At 33.5% G+C, this 27515-nt stretch overlaps 2 protein-coding genes and 1 long non-coding RNA gene across 3 annotated transcripts; 2 read left to right on the forward strand and 1 right to left on the reverse strand.

The window, feature by feature from the left end:
- Nucleotides 1-1726: 1726 nt before the first annotated feature.
- On the reverse strand, nucleotides 1727-3088 carry LOC111704024 (uncharacterized). Its single transcript, XR_002765730.1, has 3 exons — nucleotides 3055-3088; nucleotides 2520-2666; nucleotides 1727-1829 (listed from the first exon to the last, which is right to left on the reverse strand). It is a non-coding gene; the product is annotated as an uncharacterized LOC111704024 (long non-coding RNA).
- A 1610-nt stretch (nucleotides 3089-4698) lies between these two features.
- LOC111704022 (broad-complex core protein isoforms 1/2/3/4/5) lies at nucleotides 4699-12364 on the forward strand. The gene is made up of 10 exons (XM_023476133.1): nucleotides 4699-4973; nucleotides 5737-5826; nucleotides 6280-6348; nucleotides 7219-7260; nucleotides 7616-7743; nucleotides 8470-8566; nucleotides 9034-9084; nucleotides 9695-9772; nucleotides 10722-10796; nucleotides 12200-12364. Exons 1-10 carry the CDS (start codon nucleotides 4842-4844, stop codon nucleotides 12362-12364), a joined length of 927 nt encoding a protein of 308 aa, XP_023331901.1. The 5' UTR covers nucleotides 4699-4841.
- A 1213-nt stretch (nucleotides 12365-13577) lies between these two features.
- LOC111704025 (uncharacterized) lies at nucleotides 13578-25509 on the forward strand. Its single transcript, XM_023476134.1, has 15 exons — nucleotides 13578-13634; nucleotides 14072-14149; nucleotides 14678-14779; nucleotides 14991-15063; nucleotides 16697-16939; nucleotides 17097-17350; nucleotides 17898-18021; nucleotides 18290-18460; nucleotides 19846-20359; nucleotides 20937-21054; nucleotides 23127-23435; nucleotides 23660-23773; nucleotides 23847-24122; nucleotides 24588-24711; nucleotides 25186-25509. The coding sequence occupies exons 1-15, from the start codon at nucleotides 13584-13586 to the stop codon at nucleotides 25491-25493; spliced, it is 2859 nt and encodes a 952-aa protein (XP_023331902.1). The 5' UTR covers nucleotides 13578-13583; the 3' UTR covers nucleotides 25494-25509.
- The last annotated feature ends 2006 nt before the right edge of the window (nucleotides 25510-27515 follow it).

A 27515-nucleotide genomic window follows, 5' to 3' on the forward strand; every position in this document is an offset into this window, starting at 1 on the left:
TACATATTTTTACGTATGTATTTATACCAAGTAATTTTTCTAAGTATCTAGGATCTAATTTCTTTTCTTTACTTTAAAAAGTTTCTAGGTGTTAAGGTTTTAACAAACATATTTTTACCCCATACATATAATTCATACCGAGATATATTTCTAAATATCTAGGTTTTTAACAGAGATAAGAGAGTTACAGTCGTTACAGAGATAGATTAAAACCTATAATATGCGATATTTTCCACAGCATGTTCTATTGTGTACAAGTACTGTACACGGCCAATCAGGAGACATCTGTATTCAGGGATATTTAAGGATCCTTTGAATAGGAAATGCAAAATCTTTAAAAATAGACAATATTCATAAACGTTATGTTTTATGTTTAAAATTGAAGTATTTCTTTATAAAGTTGTAAAACTTAACCCCTGAATGCAACAAGTGGCCGAGAGATGCCAGTCTAAAATATTACATGGAATCATAGCATGGCGTGCCAGGACACTATGGGCCTGCTCAGCCTATCCAGGTAGAGCATGGATGAGCATTCTGTGTAGTCTGTGTAGTCCGTGGTTTTAAACAATAATTAAGTAAATTTTATACCAACAAATTTTGTTAGGTATCTATTTTTGGTTACCAATATTTATGAAAATTAGTTCAAAGAAGAAATTTCGAAAAATGCTTCAACTCAGAATATGCTTCTGGAAAAATTGGCAGCTTAAGCTTTCTTCCCCTCGAGCATCCTTGAAATTATCTCTGGATTTTACGGTAAACTGAAACATCTCATACAAAGTATTTTGTCTAAGTCCATATGTCTGAACATATGTAATTGTACCCAATAATACATAAATGTAATACCAAAGAATTGAATTAATTGTCAGTTTTTAAAATACAAATACTTTGTCTCATACAATGTTAAATAATTCTTAACTGCATTTAAGAATATGTTCAATAAGTATAAGCTCTGTTCTGTTCTTCAGCTTATGTAAACTGAAAAATTCCTAAATTTACCAAATAAAGAATTGTTAGATTTTTGCCTAACATATGTCAATATTTTTACCAAAGAAATCTTTACAAAAGAAAGTATGTCCTTTGCATGGATGTTAAATACGTATTTTGATGTTTTGCAAACCTAGAAATATGTATAAATAAATAAAAAGTATTTACAGGTTTTTCTGTTAGTATATATAAGAGTTCTTGTATTCAATAAACAAATGATGACGACATTAACCGGCAAGAATCAAAGGTATACAAACAATACTTGGATCGAGAAGAGGTCATGTGAAAGTAATAAATTCATAGTCACTAACTTTTGATAACTTTTTATAAAACCCAAAATTCACTCACATATTTCTTAGTAAATGGACAGACATGGACATTTTTGGTTCAAAAAACCTGTTCAACCATTTGATAAGTTTCCCCCAACGGAAGTGAGTCTTTGCCACTAACTCTGATTCTCTAATACCTATCTTTGCAACCATTTTTTCGAATACCTTATAAGATATTTCAAATTATGAATTCTGTAAGATCAAATAATCTATGTAAGTTAAAACATAACAGGTCTACATACAGGGTGTCCCACATCAAATTAGACCGCGTCAATGGGTCTAAATTACAATTTGGGGGACAAATCAGAAAATTTAACAAGAATGAATCATTGTTGCAGAAAAATAATACCCTGTCTGCAATAGCAGGAAATTTAAAGTGATTCTGTATATGTGGTTTTAAAATGAAACAAGAATAACTGAACAATAATTTATTACTTTAAATACAAATATGTATAAATTCCACTCTTGAAAATAGAGAGCTCTGTGGCACTGACAGACTCGCAAGACTCTTCCGAACTAAACAAAAGTTGGGTTAAACAAGCATTTAAAAGTTTACAGCCATAAGGGTCCCATAAAAGGTCCAATAGCTACAGCTGTAAAGAAGCTAAAGTTAAGCTTATAATTCATAAGTTTAAAGCTTAAATCATGGTATTAACCAAACTCAACTCTGTTTACTTTAATTGGAATGCAATAATGGTGCTAATCAATAAATTATTATGGCTATTTAACCATTTTATTAGCATTAACTAATGCACTGGTGACTCGGTAATTATGAGGACCACTGTACTTTTAAAAGTAATACTCTTGAGAAAAAACTCGGTAATTATGAAGACCACTGTATCTCTCAAATTAAAACCATGTAATAAATTGCATGGTAAAACTTTTGCATAATAAATGCAATGAATAAAATTGGCGAACTTAAAGCATTTTGCCAATAATTGCAATGTAAAAGTTGCAATAAATAAGAAAGGTTGCAATAACGTTGCAAAAATTAAAGATATCGCTGCAAAAGTTGCAATAACGTTGCAAAATGTGGCAAAACGTTGCGAAATGGAATGAATTGCTGAAACTTCCAAAAAGGCAAATTTCATTAATTGCAAAAGAATTGAGTTGCAGAAACTTCCGAAAAGGCAAATTTCATGGGTTGCGGAAACTTCCAAAAAAAAGGCAAACTTCAAGTAAACTTAAATAAAGGTTTATGCTTACTTTTCCGGGCAGAACCACAGATGAAGAGATGAACTGGCAATAAAGATGCAATCAAAGAACAGGCTCCAAACCAGAATGTCCCGTCTTTCAGTTTCAATTCAGCTCAATTCAATTCAATCCAATCAATCCAATTCAATTCAGTCGTCGCTAAATATAAAAATCATTAGCTTTAAGTAAAAACGTAACTCTTAAAACTGTATTTAGCTCAAACAAATTATTATAATGTTAAATTTAAGAAAACCAAGAAATAAGGATTCTAAGGATTCTATTTAAGAGAATCAAATGTTTTAAACCTCAATTAACTTCAACAATTTAAAGAAATAAAGATTCTAAGGATTCTATTAAGAATTTAAGAAAAATTTTTAAATCTCAAATCTCAATTATCTCCGGCAATCCACAAAGATAGAAATAAAGATTCTAATCAGAGATAATAACATTTTACGACTTTTCACGTAAAACATTAAAGTTTTGGCTCATTAAAGTTTAAGGCTCATTTTTACGCCAAGAATAAAGAAGTAAACATGTTTATACCGACCTCTAAGCTCCGGATTCACAACACAACTGGCGTGTTTGTTTACATTTAAATCCAACCAAGGAGCCTGATGTGAATCCAACCAAGGAGCCTGATGTGAATCCAACCAAGGAGCCCCATTGTGAATCCAACCTTTGAGCCTGATGTAAATCCAACCAAGGAACCTGATTTGAATCCAACCAAGAGGAGCCTGATGTGAATCCAACCAAGGAGCCCCATTGTCAGGGGCGGATACAGGATTTAAGTGAGGGGGGGCAAGATTTTTTAGGAACAAAAAAATTCATAATTAAGAATTGACTTAAAAGACTCAAAAAGAGTCAAAATTAATGACTAAAGACTAAATACTAGATTTTTAACTTTTCACACATTATAGTTTATTAAGACAGATATTTTCCCATCAGGACATTTGGAGGAAAATGTACGCTAGATTCTGACGTGTGTATTTTGCTTAGTCAACTACACTGATCTTGTTATTAGGTGCAGTACGTGGAAAAGGGATATGAAAATAAACTAACATTTCGTGGGGGTGGAGGAACCATTCATGGTCTAAATATGGGTTATAAAAAGAAAGAATTGTAACTTTTTCTCCACCTTAATTGTATACATGATAAAATGGTAAATGAAGACAACTTCTCATAATTTTACAGTTCTCTCCAAAATAAAATGGTAAGTATTGACTACTTTTCAAAATATACACTACAGTGCTTCCCAAAATAAAATAATAATAATTGAAAACTTATCTTAAATATACAGTGCTCCTCAAAATAATATGGTAAGCATAGACGACTGCTCTTAAATATTCAGTGCTCCCCAAAGTAATATGGTAAATGATGACTACTTTTCATAAATATACAGTGCTTTCCAAAATAAATCTTCTTTTCTCACTTTCTCTTTCTTCCTTTTTTTCTCTTCTTATTTCTTCCTTCCATTTACAGTAACATACAGTAATAAAATGGTGAAGTGAAGACGAATTTATATAATATGCAATCTTTTTACAAGAAGCATCTATCCGATGTAGAATGTAGACATCGGTGAAAATGTCCCCTTTGTATAGAATGTAGACATCGGTGAGAAAGAATTCGATTTAGTATATACTACATGGTACCGACATCGAAGTGTTCAGATGTGGGAGATCATATCTGCGCTGTAGTATATACTACATCGTATGTACGACAGATCTTGGTGGGTGCCGTTTACTATACCGCCAGGACCTACATTGGATGATGATCGGAGCTCCGCCCAACTCTGGCGAAGCCTCGTATATACGAGGCAGTATAACCAAAATCAGTTATTTTGCTATCTGGGAATGTTCAGTAGAACAACATTCATTATAAGGCACTAAAAAGTTAAAGAAATAAATTAGTACATTTGAACAAATGTACTTAGTGATCAATTTAAATATCATGTACAATTTCAAATAACATAATTCAGATCTTAGGTCGGATACATTAGTTGTTTTCCAATGAAGTGTGTATCCGACCTATGGTACATCGGACCAACAGCAGCTCGAAGCTTCTGTAAACCAACTGCGGAACTGCAGGTAGGTCCGAAGTATCGTAGGACGGATGTAAAACAATCCATTTAAAGACATTCAGCAAAGACGACTATTTTGGTCTACCAGAAGATTTCGCGGCATTATTATCTAAAGGCGCATGTTTGTCTTGTTGAAAGGCAAATAAAAACAAACAAAGAACACTCTTTAGAAGAATTTAAGTATATGAACTATTTAACAGGCTGATCTTTTCAAGACTCATAATAATGATAATGTGAGAAAGGTGGCGACAAGCATCATGGGTTCAACAGAAAAGTTTTGTTTGAAATGGAATGATTTCCATGTAAATATCGGCGCGGCTTTTCAAGAAATTCGTCACGAACGCGAATTTTTCGATGTCACTCTGGCATCCGAAGATGAACAGATTCAGGTACGCTTTGCGCCTCTCAATTCTAAGTGAGGTTTTTATCAATGTATCAGTTTTTTGTGTCCTCGTACATTTTTACAATTATAATAAGTTACTCTTTTTGGATTTTATCTGGTAACACGCTGGACCCCTGGCTCTGGAACCATGCACGACAAAATAGGTTTAGCCATGCCTTTAGACGTCTTCACCTTACTCCCATAAACATTAGGGTAATTTCCTAGAGAACGATTTTTTGGACCCCCTCATATCAATTTTGTACATGGTTAACAAATGGATAAAGTTGATCAAGTGGCCGCAGCGCCCGACCCCTTAGCCTGTTCTAGCCGCGCCGTAGCGCTCGGCCCCCTAGCCTGTCCTAGCCGCCCCGAGCGCTCGGCCCCCTAGCCTGTCCGAGTTACAGCGCTCGGCCCAGAAATTGTCTTAACCTAACCTAAAATAATAAAAAATAAATAATAATATTTTTGCTGAAAAATGAATAATAAGTGGTTATGTATAAAATTGATAGGAGGGGGGGGGGGGGTCAAAAAATCATTTTTTAGGACGGACCCAACACGGATACGTATACTAGGAGGAACTGATGGCCCGCTACTGGGGGTGTATGTAGCGGGTAGGCCTACCCATCCCCCCTTTTGAAATTAAAACGTAGGTTTCCAGGGCGGATCTGGCCCCCAACGGTAGCCCCCCCCCCTCCATAAAATTTATATAGATGCCCCAGACTGAAGTTTACCCAATATATATCAACGATGTAAAAAAAAACTATATTTAGGCGCACAAAGTCATCCTGTCAGCCTGTAGTCCATTTTTCCGAGGTGTGCTCAGGAAAAATAAACATGAACATCCACTTCTATATCTTAAGGTGGGTCCTGGTTCTTGATGTATTCATTTATGATGTTAATCAACGTTTTGATGATAAGAGCAATGATTAGTTAAAAATTTAATAATTATAACATGCAAGGTTTTGGTTTGTAAGGTAATTAACGATCTGCAATTCTTTTACTCAGAAAAAATAGATATTGATATACTCTTGTAGTAGATGCATTAAATGTAGTTCATGCATTTTTTAATAAATAAAATATAGTAGCTTGATAAATTGAATGATTGGTTAAATGATTTCTTGTCAATACATAAATAAATTAATAGCTTGATTGATTAATTGATTAAATGATTTCTTGATAATACCTAAATCCACTAGCTGCTTGTTTAATTGATTGATTGATTGATTAAATACATTTTGGTAATACCTAAATCAGCAAATTGCTTGATTAAATAATTTTGATTGATTGATTTCTTAATCATTTTGCTTGTTCAGGGAGTTAAATTTACGGAGCTGCTCTCAATATTAAACTTTATGTACAACGGTGAAGTAAATGTAGCTCAGGTACAACAGTTAAATTCTTATGTACTGCGGATCTTGTAAACAATACAGTGTACAGAGTTACCCACAAAGAAAGAGTCTGAAGAGGCGACTGTAGAAATCTTTTTAAATAGTTCGATTCGGAGATTTTTTGTCAAATATTTAGTATTTTTCTGATTCAAAGTCAAACAAAACGATTGTGATAAAGAGGTCGCCAGGGGGGGGGGGGGGGGGGGGGAGGACATTCGCCCCCCCGAATTTGGAATTTTTTGTTCCCATTTTCAATAGCATACTTAAGGGAAAGAAACCCTAGTGCAAAACAGGAAAAATATCTGTCTTAATAATAAATAATAAACTATAATGTGTGAAAAGTTAAAAGTCATTTAGTTTAGTCATTAATTTTGACTCTTGTTGAGTCTTTTAAGTCAAAAAAAAGTTTCGCCTGCTGCACGATTTTTTGTTCCTAAAAAATCTTGCCCCCCCCCCCCCCTCACTTAAATCCTGTATCTGCCCCTGGTGGTCGCCGCTTCAGTGTCTCTTTTTTAAGGTAACAGTGTATTTCATAAAATCTTCAGATATGTCAACAAACATTTTCTTTATTTTTTTAATATGTATTGCAAGGGGTATCTTTAAACCCCCCCTCCCCCTGATAATAGGTATGTTTTTGTGGAGCGGGAATTTTTTTTAATGATTTATTCGCTTCATAGAAGAAATTAATAAATTTTGGAATAAAGAATTTAAATAATTTAAAAAAAAATTGTTTTCTGATGTCAAATATTTTTTCCCCCGAGAACATAAATAAAGTTGAGCATATAAACCCCCAGATTTATCGATCTTTATATTTCGAAAGAGCTCTGAATAAATATTTTAATTGTATTATTTTGATTTGTCTAGGACGAATTATCCTCCTTTCTGGCTGTTGCTGAGGAGTTAAAGGTAATTTTTTTTAAATATTATACCCTGGTGATAATATTATATCCCAGCTGCTAATAGTATATCCCGGATAAAGACTTCTGCACTTCTAAGTTTAAGGATTTTTGTCTCGATTGTTTTCTTGCTAATTTGAGTTTCAGATTGATTCTTTTTATCCCGAACTTGACACAAGAATCGGAGGATAAATCCTAGAATTTCTTATATAATTCTAGGATAACCCCATTGTCATTGACTTGTAAACGATATTCAGATCAAGGGATTGAATAATTGATCTTGTTGTATTTAGATCAAAGGATTGAATATTTGATCTTGTTGTATTCAGATCAAAGAATTGAATATTTGATCTTGTTGTATTCAGATCAAAGGATTGAGTCAGACTGTTGATCAGTCGGAGAATAAAGTTGATCAGGGTAGAACCAAGGATACTAGTCCCAGGAGTCAGGGATATTCAGGACCCAGGACCAGCTCATCATACCCTACACCTAGGTAGGTCAACTCAGTTACGCACAGGTCCAGTCAGTTGAATCTGAATCAAGTCAGTTGAATTTAGGTCCCGTCAGTTGAAGTCAGACCAAGTTATTTGAGGTTGGATAAGGTCAGATAAGGTTGGGTCAGGTCAGTTGAGGTCAGGTCAAATTAAAATAGCAAGGTTCAATTTATTTGAAATGAGGTCAAGTCAGTTTAAGTTAGGTCGAGTCAGTAGAAGTTTAGTCTAATCAATTGGAGTTAGATCAAGTCAGTTTAAGTAAACCTAATTAAGGTTAGGTCATGTCAGTTGCAGTTAAGTCAAATCAGGTGAAGTCTTTTGAAGTCAGGGTTAAAAAGTAGAAGTTGGCCATTTTGCTGCAACAAGTTAAGTAATAGCAGATATTTTATGTCAAGTGATAAAGTCGGCAATATTTTAGGCCATATTTTAGGTCATATTTTAGGTCAGATTTTAGTTCATATTTTAGGTCATATTTTAGGTCATATTAGGTCAAGTTTCGACCATTTAAAGTCATGCAAGGTCATTCTAGATTTGATTTGATTTGATTTGATTTGATTTGATTTGATTTGATTTGATTTGATTTGATTTGATTTGATTTGATTTGATTTGATTAGATTTGATTTGATTTGATTTGATTTGATTTGATTTGATTTGATTTGATTTGATTTGATTTGATTTGATTTGATTTGATTCGATTCGATTCGATAAATATTGTTTATGCCCAGGTCTAACTATGGATCTCCCTCCCCTGCCAAACGACCCCGGACCAACCAAACCAAACCTACCCATTCAGCTTCAAGCACACCAAAGAGTATTTATAAGGTAAACTTCTAAATCAAGAAGTTCGAAACGGATCTTTTATTCTTATACAGTATTTTATTCTTATTAAGTATCTTATTTTTGTTAAGTAACTTATTCCTAATATATTCATGAATATATGAATTAAAGAAAATATCAAGAATAAAAACTTGTCAAATTTATATTTTTTAAATAAATACCGGATCTACTCTGGAATGGGTATTTTACACTGTACATATAATTTTGGATTGTGATATAAAGCTTTAAATTACAATCTCCGGGAGTATTCAGAAATTTTAAAAAGAGCGAATTATTTAACAAAATTTGAAATTAATAAAAGGCTAATATGAAAATTTGCATTCAGGAAACGATTATCTGAGTATTCTGTGCGTATTTTGGCGTTAAAGCTTGGAGACAATCCAATAAGCTCTGTATAGTATACATGTATCATTTTCTACTTCACATAATGTACATGATACAATTGTTTGCAGGATGAATGCTTAGTACCAGTTAAGAATGAGCCTGGAACACCAGTAGACAGGGTAATTTAGATTGGTATTATTAATAGATATCAATAAATCAATCAATCACGAAAAAATCAATCGCGAAAAAATGAGAAACTTTCGCGCATTAAGAAATGTGAAAATTTTGCGAAAAAATTCGGAATTTGAAAAATAATGAAATTTTTTTGGCGAAAATTCATCAAAAAAATGTTGCTGAAATATTTTCGTGAAATGCCAAATTTTCTTGAAATTTTTTTTTTGGCGAAATTTCCCCTTGTCTTTGCATTTTTCGCTTCATTCATTTTCGTGAAAAAATGCCAAATTTCGCGAAAAAACTAGCGGAATACAAGCGAAAATTTTCACATTTTTTCGCGAAAAGTTTCGTTCGCTTCAAACCCTAGTAGTAATGCGCAAGTCACTTTTACAATTATACAATATATCAGTTTAAACATAATTTTCATTTAATCTTTCAAGTGCGTACCTTGACATGGGGCATATGAGAACTTATCAGAAATTACTTGTCCCGATTTTTGCGATTTTTAAGCATCCTTTTTTTAAATCGTATTTACATGATGGTCTATCAATTCTCTTCTGTACCTTTCTGTCAAAAACGATGATCTTCCCTTTAAAAAGAATTTAATATATTTAGAATTCGTCTCCTGAAGATCAATCTGGGGAAGATGTGCCGAATGAAAATAGAGCTTTATCTGTGAATAATACCCAACAGGTAGCAATGGTTTTATGTACGTATTATATTTTATCTATCAGTCTTGTTTCTTTTTTAAAAGAGATTTGTTTGTCCCCAGGACATGATCGGGTTGTTACAATCAAATCTTGGAATTTTTTCTATTGCGAAAGTTTGGTGTTGTCTGGGGTTGAAACCACAGGTTTGTGTGGAGTACGGGAATCGAACCCGTGAACACCAGTCTGGACACCAATCCAGTTACTAGCTGTGGACAAGTGTGCTTAACTTCAGTCATCTGACGAGAACTGGTGTCACACACTTTCCACCCCACCCCACATATAGACTTATATCTATCTATCTTCAGTCTTATATCTATCTGTCTTTAGTCTTCTATTTTATCTGTCTTCAGTCTTATATCTATCTATCTTCAGTCTTATATCTATCTATCTTCAGTCTTATATCTATCTGTCTTCAGTCTTATATCTATCTATCTTCAGTCTTATATCTATCTATCTTCAGTCTTATATCTATCTATCTTCAGTCTTATATCTATCTATCTTCAGTCTTTATCTATCTATCTTCAGTCTTTATCTATCTATCTTCAGTCTTATATCTATCTATCTATCTTAAGAATGTCTTAAGCAAAAAACATTATGAATGCAATACCTTACTTAACCTGCCGGAAATAGTTAATGGACGATCAGATTTTTAAAAAATTTTCCTTCAAAAAAAATTAGATTAAAAGAAATCCATTAATAAAGATTGTAATTTGAAAGGTCCTCGAAACCTAATTTTGTCTCACTTATATTTTAAAGGCTTTGGCTTTTTTTGGTTGCCCTTTGAAAAATGCCCTTTGGAAAGTTTATTTTGTAAATATATAAGTACCCAACCAACACCTAATAACGAAGAAGAACTTCGGTCGTTTTTGAGGGCCTTAAAATCATTTTTAAAATATTAAAAAGTATTGAAAAATATTTTAAATTATTTGTAGGATCCTGGATATTTAGAAGAGTTTCCTGTTGAAGATTATGAAGGAATGGATGGGTTAGAAGAAAGCGACATTCAGGTTCGGGGTTAATCATCCAGAGTTGGGAACTGTGATAAATAATCTTGATCGTTTGATCTCGATATTTACTGTTGGCACTTTTAATTTGATGATCTTTAAAACTACACCTTTCCATAACTTCATTTAAGTTATTCTTCCCCTCATCTAACCTCCATTTAACCCCGAACTTGGTGCGATTACACTGCGGGATATCGAATAAAGGTTAAATTAATCTGCAGATTAAAAAAAGATCGAGGTAGATCAAGCATTGATCTCTATAAGCTCATTAAGGATGAGGTTTTAGACACCACTTGTGTAAAAAAGGGAGAGGGGGTGGAAGAGTTGATTTTAGTAAAATATAGCCCTTTTAAAAACATCTTGTCTAGTAGTCTTAAGTTGAACTTTTTCAAAAAAAAATTCAGATAGAAGACCAAAGAAATCAAAGATATTGGGTTTAACAGAATTCATTGTGAGTCGTTGATGGCATATTGAAAAGAGAAGTACAAGGGTGTTTATTTTTAAGAATTGATTTTTGGTTGACATCAAAAGGAAAGTCTTTCATTCTTTTTGATACTTTCTAACCAAAAATTCATTTTTTTAAATGTTTCAATTTTATAATATTTTTCAGGGCAGTAGAAAAAATTTATGAGGCCCCAATTTTATTTGTCATAGGTTTTATTTAAGTTAATCTAAATATAAGACATACGATGCACTTAAATTCATTTAATGACGGGTTGTCTTTTTAATAATAATAATCTTTATAGAAGAATTCCCCCCATTCTGTAAAGAATGTAGACTTATGCTATTTTTTTTAAAAATTCAACCAATTAGTTTTCGATTGCCTTTGAAAGCTGTAAGCTGGAGATCTTTTAAGAACTGTTCTCGTGATTTTTCTAGATCAATTCATGGGACTTTTTAAGTTCCAAAAAATTATCGTAAAATTACACCACCTCAATCCTTAGCCATTTACCAAAATACAGGATAACCTTCAAAGATGAGACTGTAAAAACGGCCTGAATCTCTTTAAATATTTGAAAACCTGGAATTTCTGAAAACTGTAGAACTAAACAACATATTATGAATCATGTAGAAATGAAGCACTCGCAGGAAATACTTAATAATTATTTAATTTATACACTTTTTGATCAGTTTTAAAGTTCTAGAAAGAAAAAAAATACAAAAAGGTTTATTAAAACAGTTTTAAAAATTGGTTCAAAGAAAATTATCTTTTTTTCTATTTAAATTAAATCCAATTGATGTGTTGTGTCTTTTTCGGAATGATGGTTGATCGCTTGCATGTTAGTTTGTTTGTTTGGAAGTGAAAGATAAAATAATTATAAAATTCTGTCTCTGCAAATTGGACATCATTCATAAATTTTCATCTCTGTTTTGAAATTTGATGTTGATATTAAGTGTATATCCAGGGGCCCGGGTACACGTGTCCTATCTGTAATGTTCTAGTCCCCTCCTACCAGGCCCTCCACAAGCACATCTCCAGGAACCACAACACCAAGAAGAAGAACGACGTCGTCCATAGTAGTGTTAATTCATGTCTTATACCAGTAGATTATCTAGACTACCCACTCTAGTTTAATTTGAGACTCTACGTGCCCCCCCCCCCCCACCTCCATTATCCACTTCAATATTAAGTTTGACCCTGTGGCATTCATTCATGGAGGTTAATGATTGAGGGATGTGACAAACCTGTTTTGGGACTTAAGTTTCCGGGTTTTCCCTTCTTCCCATTGGGATTATCTTGATTGTACACTTTTGCTTTAATCACAACAGATATATGTATGATGTATGTACTTAAACTGACACTTTATTTAAAGATGCCATAAATGAACACAAAAGATCTACCCTTAGAACATTTTGTGTCCGAAACTTTTAAGTTAAATGTTAGGTAACAATTAATATATTTTATAAATGTTCCATAATTCATTGTTGTATTTACTCCGACAAGATATGGAATAATGGAATTAAATTGGTGAATTATTTAATAAAATTAAATTGATGCGTATGCCGTATATGTATTCTGAACTTGAATTTATAAATAACAGTCAATTCCTATTATTTTATTGTTATTGATTATGAAATAAAACCTTGAATGCATATTATCATCTCTAAAAAAGGAAAAAAATATTATAAGATAAAATAAATATGTTTTAATTTGAAGATTTCATTGTCAAATAATATACAGGATTTCCAAACAGTGTAGAACTCGAAATCATTTTTTAAAAATCATTGAACCGGTAGTTTACAATAGTTTTTCCTAATCACAATAAATACCCCTCCTTTTTCATGAATTTTTTATGTGCCAAATTTATTATGTTTTTATCCTTTATTTGTACACTTTAAGAAGTATTTATGTATAATTATTGGGCAGTGTTACAAACCTTGTATTTAATTGTTAACTTAAATAAATTTTGAATTGTAAATTATATATTTTATTATTTTTTTTCTTTTGACTCTTGTATCACATTTAGTATGTGGTGTTCATATGCAACTTCTTAAATCACATTTACAACAATTACAACTTGTGCAATGTGCATAAATATCATTTTTTTGCAATGAATTTTTGATCTCTTTTCAATGTTTGTGAAACTATTTATTACATTTATCTTGAAGTTGAAAATAATCAAGAAAACATAAATCCAAAATTTTATACTTTTTTCGTCTCTTTTGTTTAAATTGTTGTTTTAACCTAATTTCCGACTGTGTCGGGAAAAAATACCTTTAAAAATCTTTGTCAATAAATTTAATTTCAGTTTTAATTTTAACTTTTTGTTTGAAATTTTCAGAAAAAAGATGGTCGCTGAGTCCCAAGTATCGTTAGTTTTCAATCAAAGACTAGCGAGGGTGCGTATTTACTTTTTCCATGAAAAAAAAATGTAAAACGAAAAGTTAAAAATGTTATGATTTTGTCTGTTTGTTAAAACATCTAAACAAATAAACCAGTTTTTTGTCACACGGTTGCTAGGGTTAAAAATATTTCGGACAAAAAAAAACATATTTTTCAATTATAAACGAAGAAATCTTCAAAAAAAATGTTGTCAAAAATAAATTAACTTTAAATGTAAACACAAACAAACACTTAAAAAGTCTTAAAAAAGAATGGAGTAGCCTCTCCCCTCCTTAGAATTTGTTTCAGATACAAATAAATTCAAAACATTTACTGATGTTACATATATATTAGATTGCTGATCAGCCGATGCACTATCTTAGTGTATTTTCAACAAACATTCTGTTTATTATTTCTTATTTTTATTCTTTACAGTCTTGTATTTACTGCTCAGGTTCAGGGCTGTATGCTTGGTAAACCTAAGAAAATAGTGGAATCAATTGATCTTGTCAGTCTACAAATACTTCAGAAGGTAATGCAGCAATATTTGCCTTACTTGACCAAATGCAGCAATATTTGCTTCATTTGGATGGAATGCAGTAATACTTGCTTCATTTGGATGGAATGCACAAATATTTGCTTCTTTTGGGTGGAACGCACCAATATCTGCTTCATTTGGATGGAATGTACCAATACTTGCTTCATTTGGATAGAATGTACCAATACTTGCTTCATTTGTTTGGAGTGCACCAATATTTGCTTCAATTGAAAAGAATTCACCAATATCTGCTTCATTTGAATGGAATGCACCAATATTTGCTTGAATTGGATAGAATTCACCAATATCTGCCTCATCTGAATGGAATTCACTAATTTACTTCACTTGGTTGGGTTGGAATGCAGCAACATTTCCTTGAATTGGATGGAATGCAGCAATATTTGTTAGATTTGGGTGGAATGCAGCAATATTTGCTCGATTTGGTTTCAATACAGCAATTTTTTTATTACATTCACTAAAAAATTAGTTAAACCAAATTATTTTTATATTAAAATTTTTCAGACTATAACTGGTCTACTGGACCAAGTTGAGGGAAGTAGGACGGAGAAAGAACGGGAAATCTTTCTCTTTCTTCTCATTAACACTCAACTCAAGTGGGAGGAGGCAATAACTTTTGAAAACCGAAAAAGTTTACTTTTAATCGTTTAAGAATCTATTTTAAATTTATATGATTTTGCTCAGTGCCACCTTGAAAGGGTAAAGAATCTTATTGGGAAATGTTCAACAATGAAAGGGTTAAAACTTAATTAAAATGGTTTTGTCAATTCCTTTAAATACTCGGATAGAAAAAAATTTAAAGTTATTTGTCCTCTAGAATCTGTTGGATAATGATAATTATTCAAGTTTATCCAAGATATGCACACAGCTCACTGTACAACAGTTTATAGGTACTTTATAATGACATAATTCGCTGTACAACAGTTTATAGGTTCTTTATAATGTCATTGTACCCTGTACATGAGACAATAGATTTTTGGTTATGTAATTTAGAGCATTAAACAGTTGGCGTATGGCGTAGGTAGTAGGTATTGTATACTGTACACTGTACAACAGTTTTTAACTTTAATAATAGTTTATTTTTGGATAAAGATTGTGGGCACAAGCTCACGCATACAAATAAAAACGAAATATCAATAAATCTATTTCCAGTTTGTTATCAAAGTCTTTCTATTATTTTTTCTGCTCAAGATTAGTTAAAAGTCATACACCCCAACGTTTTGTGTTGCGCCATTGTCTTAAAAACTTGACTATGGGTAACCCTGTAAACCATAGTGAACACTTATTTTGCGCGGGCTTAACTTCCTTTTTTCCTTAGGCTTAACTATTTGGTTTGGTTGATAATATGATTTTTAATAGTCGCATGAAGCGTTGATTTGCCAATGACTTGTAGAAAGCTGGATTTTCAAACATAATTGAGTTATGTTCTTTTGTCCTTTTCTCAGTCAGTTATTAAAAGTAAAAAGAAGAAATAAGAAAAAAAAAAATTTTTCCTTTCAAGAATTTATTTTGTTTCTTTTGTTTTTTCTCTTCCATCTAACCTTTCCTATCTTTTTTGTTCTCTGTGTTCACTGGCTCCGTAAAAAATTCTCTCTCAAATTCTCCTACTTAACTTTTCCTTACTTACTAGTGCTATCCTTTCTGCACTTTTAATTGGATCAGCCTGTGCAAATGTCATGTTCATCAGTGCCCATCATTAGTCTATTGCTTGACAAAAACACAACACTCCGGCCAGAATATATTCCCCTCAATCCTCTTGCAAAACAAAATAAAAATTTTGAATTGTGTAAATGGAAGAAAAGACATCATTAACTGTTAGGAATTAGTTTTAATTATTATTAGAATAACTGTCATATGTTTAAAAATCTATATACATCAAACACACTAGATTGCAACAAGTATGATGCAAAACTGATAAAAAAGAGAATATCTTTATTTTTTAGAATGGTTTATCGTTTAAGTTTACTTTTTTTTTTCTTCATGTAATTGTGTTTATACAATAATAAGTGAATAAAAAAGAAATAATAAAGAATTATATTTTTTAATGGAGGTGAAGCAGGAGTATTGTAAGAGAACTCAGAGATACTTAGGAAATGATTTAAGACATTTTACGATGGAGAAAGTTAGAAAGGATGTGTTAGTAGTGTTAGTTTATTATTAATTACTTTGTTGGGATAATTCTTTTAGTTAGACTAATCCTATTTTATCCTACTATAACGTACTCACATCCTCTGATTTCATATATTGTCATATTTTTTACTCCTTCATTAATTCCATTTCTTCCCTAGTTCTCTTTTCTTTTTTTCCGATTTTAATGAAACACAAAGCATATAATTTAACATTTATTAATTTCCATTATATAGATACTTTTCTGATCATAAGATTATATTAGTTGTCCACTGTACAACAGTAAATAGCTACTGTATGGTGCACAAGAATACAGTGATATGTCCAAAATAAATCTTTTTATAAATAATAAATAACTTTCTTGAATCTAATTGGTATATTTATCTCGTTGTTTAGATACCTTAAGTAAAACTGGATTATGGCAGTTTCTGTTCGATTCCGCACCATTTCTTCCTCATACCGTGCTTTCTCTTCTTCTTCACGAGACAGCAGAGCTGCTTAAGAAGAGTTTAACTGCTTCATCGGGAGCAGCTGAATCCTTGAATAGCTTCGCTGCTTCTGATCTGAATACTACAGCGGTTTGGACTGGATTAGGAAAAGCAGCAAAGTTCCTCAACAATGAAGAAAATTGGATAAAAGGTGATTGATATATATTTATCTTTTTATTATTCTTTGAAAAAGTATCAAAAGTCCTGTAAACAATCTTATTTTCTGTAAATGTTAGTTTGTTTCGATCTTTTTAATGCTTATGTTTTTATCCGATATGAAATTTAAGTAATCTATTTTTAATTTTTAGATTATCTCAGTCAGATTCTACGACCTGGAAACAACAAAACCTCCCGGATTTACAACTTCCTCTCACTTCTGACCGTACTCCGGGGACACCTGGAGAACAGCAGTAGACCTCAGGAGCTCATGAACTTCTACAGATTCCACCAGGAGAACAGGACGGATACAGGAACAAGGACGGAGATACTTCAACCTCTCTTGGTCGCACTCAGAGCTTTCATTGAAGATTTTAGTTTTGAATCTTGGATTGAACTGAGTGAGGTTGGTTACTGCTAACTTAATAGGGGTTGTCTAGTGATTAGGGTGCCCAGGATACTAAATAGAAGTTGTCCAGTGTCTTGAGTGACCTGGATACAAGTAAAGTGTTGTTCAGTGTTTAGGGTGCCCTGGATACTAGATAAAAGTTGGCCATTGTCTTGTGTGACCTGGATACAAGTTAGGTGTTGTTCAGTGTTTAGGGTGCCCTGGATACTGAAGAAGGGTTGTCCAGGGTCTATGGGGGCCTGGAGAGAAATAGTTTGGCTTTAGAATTCACGAAATTCTTCTATCATCTTATTGTTTAGATGTCTAGTGTACAGCTGATGAGAACTAACCATATGGTGTGGAGTTGATCTCATGTACCGTCTCATGTACAGTTTATTCTATATGTCTAGTGTACAGCTGATGAGAACTAACCATATGTGTGGAGTGGACCTCATGTACCGTCTCATGTACAGTTCATTCTATATGTCTAGCGTACAGCTGATGAGAACCAACCATATAGTGTGAAGTGGATCTCATGTACCGTCTCGTGTATAGTTTATTCTAGGTGTCTAGTGTACAGCTGATGAGAACCAACTATATATCGGGAGTGTGGAGGGATCCTCATGTACCGTCTCATGTACAGTTTATTGCCGCGCATTTACTGCACGAGTGTGCCACTCTTCTTAAAAGTAAGCAGGGGTATTTATTTTAAAACAAAAATGGCAAACACCCCCCCCCCTTTTTTTACAGTTGAGTGAACCCCGTTTTTTACTGATAGAATTGTCTAAACCTGTTCGAACTGTATGTGGAATGTGAATTAACACTTTAAAGAAACATTGGATATCAATAAAAGTATCTCCAACTAGCTCAACAAAAATTCTGACTCATTTCGTGATTCTCTTATTATAGCTCTACGCCAAAACACAAAATAATATGATTTAAATCAGATAATACTAGGTAATGTAGATGGCAAGGAGAGTCAGGACGCATTGTTGAATGTTATCTCCGGGTTCTCCTGTGAATACAGGAGGGAACTTGAACTCAACCTGGATGAACTAAAGCTTGACGAGATCCTGACCAACCTGAAGATATCAGGACTTGAAGATTGGAAGATACAAGCTTATCTAGGTATTATTCAATAAGCTATGGGAAGAGGGAGGGAGTCCAGAGTTCCTCAAATAGCAATCACCGCCACCCAAATCTGTTTTGCGGCAAGCGCTCTCCTCAATTGGTAATCTCCACCACCTCAATTAGTAATCACCGTAAAATTTTGTTTTCTGTGATTTGATTTTAATGCACTTTTAACACAATTTTTGACATCTATCGGGGTTTTAGGGCATCTGTATTGACTTAAACTAAATTTTCAAATTATTTTCAGATTTGTTTGGTCAACAAAAACTGAGAATCAAGGCACAGTTCATTTTAGCCGAATCTTAGATCCAATTCGCCACTTTAATGACTACATTTCATGATTGGCGTCAAGATACAAAAAAGGTCGGGCTGCCTGTCTACTAAAAATTATCTCATCACACCCAAAGTAATATCCATCTCCATTTAAAAGATATTTTCAAAAAACCTTTACAGTGTTTAGATTTTTGTATTCGCCTACTCGAGTTCAGCATCTACAACAAAACTAATTATATGCATAGAAAGAACATAAAATTTTGAAAAATTAGTCTCATCACACCCACTACTGAAAATGAAGTATTTAGTCCACTAATAATGGGTTAAAGTTTCCTCTCTATATAAGGAGTTTAAAACAACATTCAGAGGAAAATGCCGCAAACATTCTTAAAGCGAAACTTAAAACCAAAAAACGTAATGTATTTCTAGCACTTAGTGTGGAATATTTATTGATTTATTCTCGAAACTAAGGAGCAATAAAGAAAACTTTAACAATATTGTACACCATAGGGCAATTAAAAGAGGTCAATATGGTCTTATTTCTAAGAAATAAACGATTTAATTTTATCTTTTTTGGGGTGATTACTATTTGAGGTGGTGAAGATTACCAATTGAGGAGCGCGCTTGCTGCAAAACAGATTTGGGTGGCGGTGATTACTATTTGAGGAACTCTGGACTCCCTCCCTCATGGGAACCGGATATTTGGATTCTCCGAAATGGGGACTTTTTTATGAAATCAATCTGAACTAAAACTTTTAAATTTACGTGTTTAACTCGATGATATGTGTTAATACAAATTAGGTTTTCTGTTCTTTTATAAGTCAAAGTTAAATATTCTTGATCTCTGATTGGTCCAATCTTGAATCTACGAACTTTGACCAATGAAAGGCAAGTTTATGTTTGGAGTTAAGCTCATTTCATCCATCCTGGCAAACTCAGACAATATAGTTCTCAGATTTGTAATTCTTTGTTTAATTGGATGAAACAAGTGGTGGATGTCAACCTTGATAACACATAAGTGACAAATATTTAAGCGTAGACTTTGGGTAAAAAAATTGTTTAATATCCTTATAATTTCATAAGTAATGTACTAATTAATTCAATTTTAGATAAAATTGTATCTGCCCATCTACCGGAAGTTCTGAAACTAGACGAAAATATCAAGATTCTAAGTGAGCATGTATCAAAGCTGACCGGCGCCCTAACCGGCCTCTACCTGGAGCTGACAGGTCAACCTGATATTCCAGAGTTTCAGAGACAATTTCTAGTTCGTATTGCTCGATGCAGTTCTTCAGAGGATCTGTTAAACCTTCTCCGGGTAGACCTAGAACCAGGGAGAAGGTTTGATGTCCTAGAGACGGATTCATTCGATCTTGAGTTCGTCCAAGCTCTAAACAAAGCCTCCGGTGTGGAAAATGACGAGGTTCGTCAGGACTTTCTCATACTTGCTCTGCAGAACGGAGAGAAAACTGTTGAAACCTTGGTGGAGGAAGGTTCTAAAAACTCTGGACAGATTGGATCAATCTCTAGGATACTTCGATACCTTGAACCTGTGTGTACCCGGAGTAAGGACGGGACGAGTATTCTCGGAGAAATATTTATCAAATACATCCTGCAGAAAAGGTAATAAGCCCGACTAGTCCAGTTCCAATAAAAAAATAAACATTTTAAAATCCAAGTTTTTTTAAATGTTGATATGTACTTTTTCTTCGTTAATATTTGATTTTTTTTCTAGATTTAAATTTTAAAAAATTTGGATCCAATAACTATTTATTTATCTTATTTTTTAATTGTTTATTATTATTATTAATTTCTTAACAATTGCGAAAGAATTGAAAGTTGTTTTTGACGTTTGAAATAGTTTGGACATTGATCTAGCAACCTAATTTTAGAAATATTTTCACAAAGTATTCCTAGTCTTACCAATTCACAAATGTGGTCTGTCTGTTTTCGTGCTTTCATAATTAACAAAGAAAATAATGACTTGGTTTAGGATAAAACAATTTTGGTTTTGTTTAATAAATTGAAACCTTTACAAAATTCTTTATATCTCTGGTAATATAGAGACAAAAAACGGCAGACCACATTTTGGAAATCACGCTTTAGTAAGATTGGCGCTAGTTTCGCTTTATTAAGATTTGCACTAAATATCATAAATTTTTAACGAATAAGAATAATAAAATGAATATGTAATCTCTAGAGCTGAAGAGAATAGTCTAGAACTGTTTCTGCAGTTGGGAGGATACACCCTGATATACTCTCTTCAACTTTATCCTAGTCTTCTACAAACTATATTCAATCTGTTTAATCAAAATCAGGTAATTTAATATCATTTTTATCTCATTTTTTACAATTTATTATTTTTGAATTTTGAATCTTATATAGAAAAATTAATTTTGAAAGAAAATAGAAATGTTGCCAAAACCAGTATTTATTGGGACACTCTGCTCAATTGTAGTTGTGCGAGTAGGTGGGAAGTGTAGTAAAACGGATGATGAGTAGGTCGGAAGTGTAGTATGACGGATGATGAGTTTGTCGGAAGTGTAGTATAACGGATGATGAGTAGGTCGGAAGTGTATTATATTAGATTTCAGATGTATTTGTAATGTTCAGTTTTATTGCTTATCCAGGAATGTCTGACTATACAACTGATTGAAGGTCAGGCCTTCTAACACATAGCGAAACTCTCCTTCTCTGCACTAGGAGAGAGAGCTACTCATCAGAGATTACCTACCGTTTTTCATGTTCAATTTTCTTTTTTCTTCTTGTTTTTGTTTGTAGGTTTCTGCAGTTTTACTTTGAGTTTCATGTCCAAATCCTGGTTACGTTTTTGACTAATAAAAGTCACTGCTGAGCGGGGTTTGAAAATTCCGAGGATCCATTGTAAGAATTACGCTTTAATAATGACAAATGGGATAAGAAAGGTTAAGCGCTCAAGTATAAACTGGTATCATAGTGCATGGTGCACAACCTATCAGGATTCTACTTTGTAAGTTTCCATTTTCCTTGTTTCTGGCAGAGGGAGGAAGAAGAGAAGCATAGAGAAACCCCTCCTTCTCTGCACTATTATTTTCTTTCTTTTTTCCAAGTAGGGTGTACTGTCATGTTTTATTCCATACAGGGTTCTCTTCAGCCACAAGAAATTGGAGAGAGTTGTATAAGAACCTGACTGTTTTGAGCTCCCTTGATGCTTACACATGGAACCAGATTCAATCGAAAGAATTAAAGGGACCGTTCACTTATTTGGGTAATTTCAGGGTAAACTAAACAGCCTATTCGCTCTTGATTGGTATTAGTCTTACTTTTCAAAGACAACTGTGGCCGGAGAATAAGCCGATTTTTCGTTCAGAATACGAGCGCAAAGGGACGGTCCCTCTCTCTAGACAATATTTGATGTTTTTTTAGTAACAGCAGCCCAATAACATTTAAATTTATTATGTTTTAATGTCATTATGTGTTCGTTATTATGTACTAAAATATGAAAACTTTTGATATTTGAGTTAACAAGAAATTTCCGTTTTTCGTAAAATCAATTAATCGTTACTCGATTTTGGTTCGTAGATTTTGTAGATTTAGTTCCCGTATGTGCACAACTTTTCATTTTTCATGCCGCGTTCAATTCAGCTTTTTAAACAGGCAATACACAATTTTGAATGCAATAAAATAGTGTTTTTTTTTAGAAATAGAAAGTTAAAAAACAAAAGAAATTTAAAAATATTGACATTTACAATTAACGATTAGATACTACAGTTTAATTTTATATTTGAAATTTATTTTGATACACAAGTCACAACATACTGAAGAAAACATCAATTAGTGTCTAGAGAGAGGGACCGTCCCTTTGTGCTCGTATTCTGAACGGAAAATCGGCTTTTTCTCCGACCACAGTTGTCTTTGAAAAGTAAGACTATTACCAATCAATAGCGAATTGGCTGTTTAGTTTACCCTGAAATTACCCAAAGAAGTGAACGGTCCCTTTAACGTCTTTCCGACGAGTTCGGATACTTAATAACAGCTAACTAGGCTTGTTATTAAGGAGTATATTTATAACTCTCAGTCGCAAAATCTGAATACAGCTAGGTAAAAAACCTCCATTCTCCAGGTTAATACAGCGTTAAAAGATTAACTTATAGTTCCGTTTTTTTCTTTTCCATTTGTGTACAGGGGTGTATTAGGGGGATATACACCCCTGGCTAAAGTTTCTCTAGTTTGCCATTTTCTCTCTCTCACCCTGTATCTCTAAATACTTTGAGCAGTGCCTGGCAAGACCTAATTGTTGCTTCTCTGAAAGCTAGATGCACACTGATTTTTATTAAATTTGATTTTTTATTTCTATTTCTCAAGCATGTCAGAGAGTTTGATAAAAAATTGATTCATGCTTTTTGTTTAGGATATTCTCGTTCTTGTAGACCTAACAGCAAAAATATTGTCCTTACCGGAGTTTATCTCTAGTCTCCCAGAGACCGAGAGAAATGAAACCTTAGTTCTCTTCTCCGTCCTGCTGAACTCAACCAACCCAACCCAGTCAGAGAATGGTTTCAAACTCCGGGAGGTTTGTATCCAGGTTTTCAATTTGTTGATGAAGAATCTAGAGGGGGGCAGCCATCTTGGATCTCTCCTTCATCCGTCCCTCCTCTCATATTTTTTGGCGGGAAAAACTCCTTGTTTACTGAGCTGTATTCAGTACTCCTACTCGCAGGTAAATATTACAATTGTAAAGCGCATATCTAATATCTTTTCTTGCAGAGTTAAGTTTAATTTAAAGCTCATTTTCTTTTTCCATGACAAATGTATTATCCTGGACAGTAATCAATGGTTTTTTTTAAATTCTAAATTTTATTTTAATTTTCCCTTTGAGACGTAATTTCCACAAAATTTTATGGAATTTTTTTTATTTTTATTTTTATTTTTTTTTATTTCTAGGGAGGATTGGTTGAAGATGTAGTGCAAAGATTACTTCCTCTGGAGAATTTAAAAGAAGAAATTCTGGCGCTTCTTCCCATACTGATGAAACAGGAATTCATCATTCTTCTCCAGGTACAAACTTTGCAAGATTTTTTTTTGAATATTTAAATCTTCCACAAATTTTTCTTCATTGTCTTATCCTTAGGTGTTGGTTCGTTTGCATGATCAAGGCAAGATCTTGAACCCTGAACAGAGTGAACAGTTGAACCCTGAGCAGAGTAAAACATTAAACCCTGAGCAGAGTGAAACATTGAGCACTAAGCAGAGTAAAATCTTGAACCTTGAGGAGAGCAAGATCTTGGACCTGGAGCAGAGTAAATCATTCAACCCTGAGCAGAGTAAAACATTAATCTCTGAGTTTAAGTCGCTGAAGATTATCTCTGATTGTGTCCGGATTCTGGTTTTATCTCCGGGAATGAAGGTCTAATTCAGTTCTTTTTCTTATTCATTGTTCATCTTTAGTCCACGTCCTTTGTCTTGTCATAGCCTTTTTACTGGTTCTTCTTGTTCTTGTCTTTGTCTACGTCCTTGTCCTTTCCTTGTCCTTGTCCTGTTTTTGTTCTTTTTTGTCCTGTTATTGTCCTTGTCCTATCCTTGTCTTTGTCCTGCCCCTCTCCTGTCATTGTCCTGTCCTTGTCCAGTCCTTGTCCTGTCCTTGTCCAGTCCTTGTCCTGTCCTTGTCATGTAATTATCCTTGTCCTGTTCTTATACTGTCATTGTCCTGTCTTTGTCCTGTCCCTTTCCTTGTCCTGTCCTTGTCCTGTCCTTGTCCTGCCCTTGTCCTGTCCTTGTCCTGTCCTTGTCCTGTCCTTGTCCTATCCTCGTCCTGTCCTTGTCCTGTCCCTGTCCTTGTCCTTGTCCTTGTTGAATTCTTATATTTGTGTAGATGAGAGTAGAGAATGTATATTTAAACTACTGTTCCCTGTTCTCTGGTGTAATCAAGACAGCAGACATGAATCTCCTTGTTCATCTTTACAACCTTTCTATCTGTGATATCGCCATTATTAAAGGTGAACATAAAACCAACACTATCCTGGCCCTATTAGACTCAAAAGTGGTGACCATTCATTGATGATGATGATATGACACCAACCAAATTTGTTCTAGCTGTTATAATCAACATCTTAAGAAAAGACGACATTTAGTAAGTGATATTCAGGATAGAAATGCTGAAACTAAATTTCGTCTTTTTTACAATCCTATCCAGATGAATTTTTCATAAATATTACAGTGGTAGATGATTATATCAATTAATGAAGACTATTATGATTTAAATTTTTATTTGTATTAAGCTGTTAAACAGCATGGATATTGGATACACATCAACATAGAAGTCAAGAGAAGCTGTCAAAAAAAGCTTTTTGACAATCAAAACTTAAATAAAAAAGTCATCTTCATTGTATTGATATAAACACCTACCACTGTATATGAATTTAAAACATGATAAAATGAAAGAAAATCTTTACTTTCTCTTTTATTTAAAGGAGACGATGAAGAACTTGAATCCGTCGTAAACTCTGGAGTCGGAGAAGAATCCGTCCTTGAACCTGGAGCCGGAGAAGAATCCGTCCTTGAACCTGGAGCCGGAGAAGAATCCGTCCTGGATTTACCAACCAAGAACCGGATTCTGGACCTGTTATGGTCGGTGAGCCAAGGTTCTGTGGCTCAGCTCCTGAACCTGGCTCCGGGTGAGGAGGAGATCAAGAGTATTCTCATCCCTCTTCAGATCTTTAAATCTAACCCAGGGAAGGAAACGATTATACGAATGGTGGAAAATTATTTAGAAAAATAAATGTTAAGGAACTTTATTTCTTCGTTTTTGATGTATAAATGGTATTAACATTAACTAAAGTGGTCAGCATAAACTATGTATGTAAATAGGGTACCATAATGAAATGGAAAACGACCAGGTCTGATTGAAAGTAATGAGTATGAGTGTGTTAAAAGAGTCACTGGGTTTATAGTAGAGATATCCGGCCAGGGGGTTGGAGAGGGAGTTAATTTCAAGAAAGAAAAAAACATTTCTAACAACAAATTTAGGCTGTTGAACAGGCCATGGTTATTTCATTTCTCTGGAGCGAGGAAAGGATTGATCATAACAATTTATTATATCTCTCATGGAGAGGATTAGCCTATATATCGGAGTCTGAGTCTGAGTCTGGACGGATCCTATATTTTCATCTATCCTGCCACCTTAACATGGAAGGATTCAATTCTCCAGGATATATTTAAGTCTGGATCCGGAACCTTATCTCCACAAAACACCCAGATACCAAGGCATTTGGGAAATTTCCCAGATACCCAGGCATTTGGGAAATTCCTATAGGTATTTGAGGGTGGTATATTTTTAAGATTTTGGAAATTTCTCAAATGACTGGATATTTGGGGAATTTTCCAAAACCTAGGCATTTGGGAAATTCCCAAAATGCCTGGGTGTCTTGGAAATTTCCAGTCATTTGAGACATTTCCAAAATCTTAAAAATATACCATCCTCAAATGTCTGTAGGTATTTGGGAAATTTTCAAGATACCTAAGTATTTGGGAAATTTCTTAGATACCCAGGCATTTGGAAAATTCCCTGGGTTTTGGGGAAATTCCTATTTATGATATTTTTGATAATTGCTGTTACTCCCTCCTAAATTGGCAGCATGTCTCTGAATTGACCTGTTATATTGAAATTTCTAAAACAGGGTTACCCACAAAGTATGAGACTTCAGAGACGACTGTACGGAATTGTGTCAGCCTTTTTTCTTACTCTGATAGTTCCCCAGCCTTGTAGCTTTAAACTATCTGATTTATTTTATAAATCATTTAGCACATTTTTTTATAAAAGACCAACCAACCCTTCCATATCTTAAGAAAGAAATACTTTCAAGTCGTTAATTTAGTCGCATCCTTAGTTGGTAACCCTGAATTTCCTCAATAAATACCTTACATAACCCAAAATATATTTATAATTAGAAAACTTCTGCTTTTATTGTTGTCTGCATGGTTTCAATTCTAATATTACTTTTAATACAATTTTACTTTGAACTAGAATGAAGGAGAAAGTCAAAGTTATGCGACATTACTGGTATGACTTTGTGACCTCCTAGCTCCTCTAATTTATTTGATTGAAGTCAATATTGGTTTTTATTATTCTATTGTTTAAAGAAAAGTGGTCAAAATTTAATGTTATGCCTGGAGAAAAATGTCTAAATTTGCAATTTTTGTAAATCCACCGATTTGAACAGAAAAATCCGCGAAATATTTTATTTTTATTGATGTAAAGCAGAAAGGAATATGTCTGTTCATTATATAATTTTACATATATCTATCTCAGACATTACTGATTGCCTTCCCCTCTTTATGAGAATGAATGAACGGGTATTACCAGGATGATCTTGGTCATAATCCTCGTGCTTTAACTGCTGATGTGATACCGGAGGAGACTGGAGATGAAGGAGTTCAAAGCACAGATGAAGGAGAACAAGAGAAGGGAGGTCGAGGAGTAGATCATGATGAGACTCTAGATCATGTAGATGAGATCCTAGATCATGTAGATGAAATGGAAGAGTTTACAGAGTTCTGGAACAATCTAGGATTAAGGTTATCGAGAACTGGAAGAGGATCAAGGGTTGGATAGAAGTAATCTGGCAGGAGCTCCAAAGGGTTGAATTCCGTCCAAAAGAATTATTAATAAAGATATTATTAAATAAATCATGATCTACCAGCTCTAAATATGTTTTAATAAAAGGAATATGTCGCAGTTGTTTTATTACTATAGTTTTATCAAATAAACAGAATTTGTTGGTCATACAGGGTGTCCCAATAA

Source organism: Eurytemora carolleeae, unplaced genomic scaffold (assembly GCF_000591075.1).
Source record: "Eurytemora carolleeae unplaced genomic scaffold, Eaff_2.0 scaffold156, whole genome shotgun sequence".
NCBI lineage: Eukaryota > Metazoa > Arthropoda > Copepoda > Calanoida > Temoridae > Eurytemora > Eurytemora carolleeae.

Excerpts from the sequence above, each read along its gene's own strand:
- LOC111704025 (XM_023476134.1), top strand. The coding sequence starts at position 13,584 with ATGGTCGCTGAGTCCCAAGTATCGTTAGTTTTCAATCAAAGACTAGCG. Across the intron at positions 15,064-16,696 it reads CACTGTACAACAGTTTATAG|ATACCTTAAGTAAAACTGGA; the intron begins GTACTTTATAAT and ends CTCGTTGTTTAG. Across the intron at positions 18,461-19,845 it reads GAAGATACAAGCTTATCTAG|ATAAAATTGTATCTGCCCAT; the intron begins GTATTATTCAAT and ends ATTCAATTTTAG.
- LOC111704022 (XM_023476133.1), top strand. The coding sequence starts at position 4,842 with ATGGGTTCAACAGAAAAGTTTTGTTTGAAATGGAATGATTTCCATGTA. Across the intron at positions 4,974-5,736 it reads CCGAAGATGAACAGATTCAG|GCGCACAAAGTCATCCTGTC; the intron begins GTACGCTTTGCG and ends AACTATATTTAG. Across the intron at positions 9,085-9,694 it reads CTGGAACACCAGTAGACAGG|AATTCGTCTCCTGAAGATCA; the intron begins GTAATTTAGATT and ends TAATATATTTAG.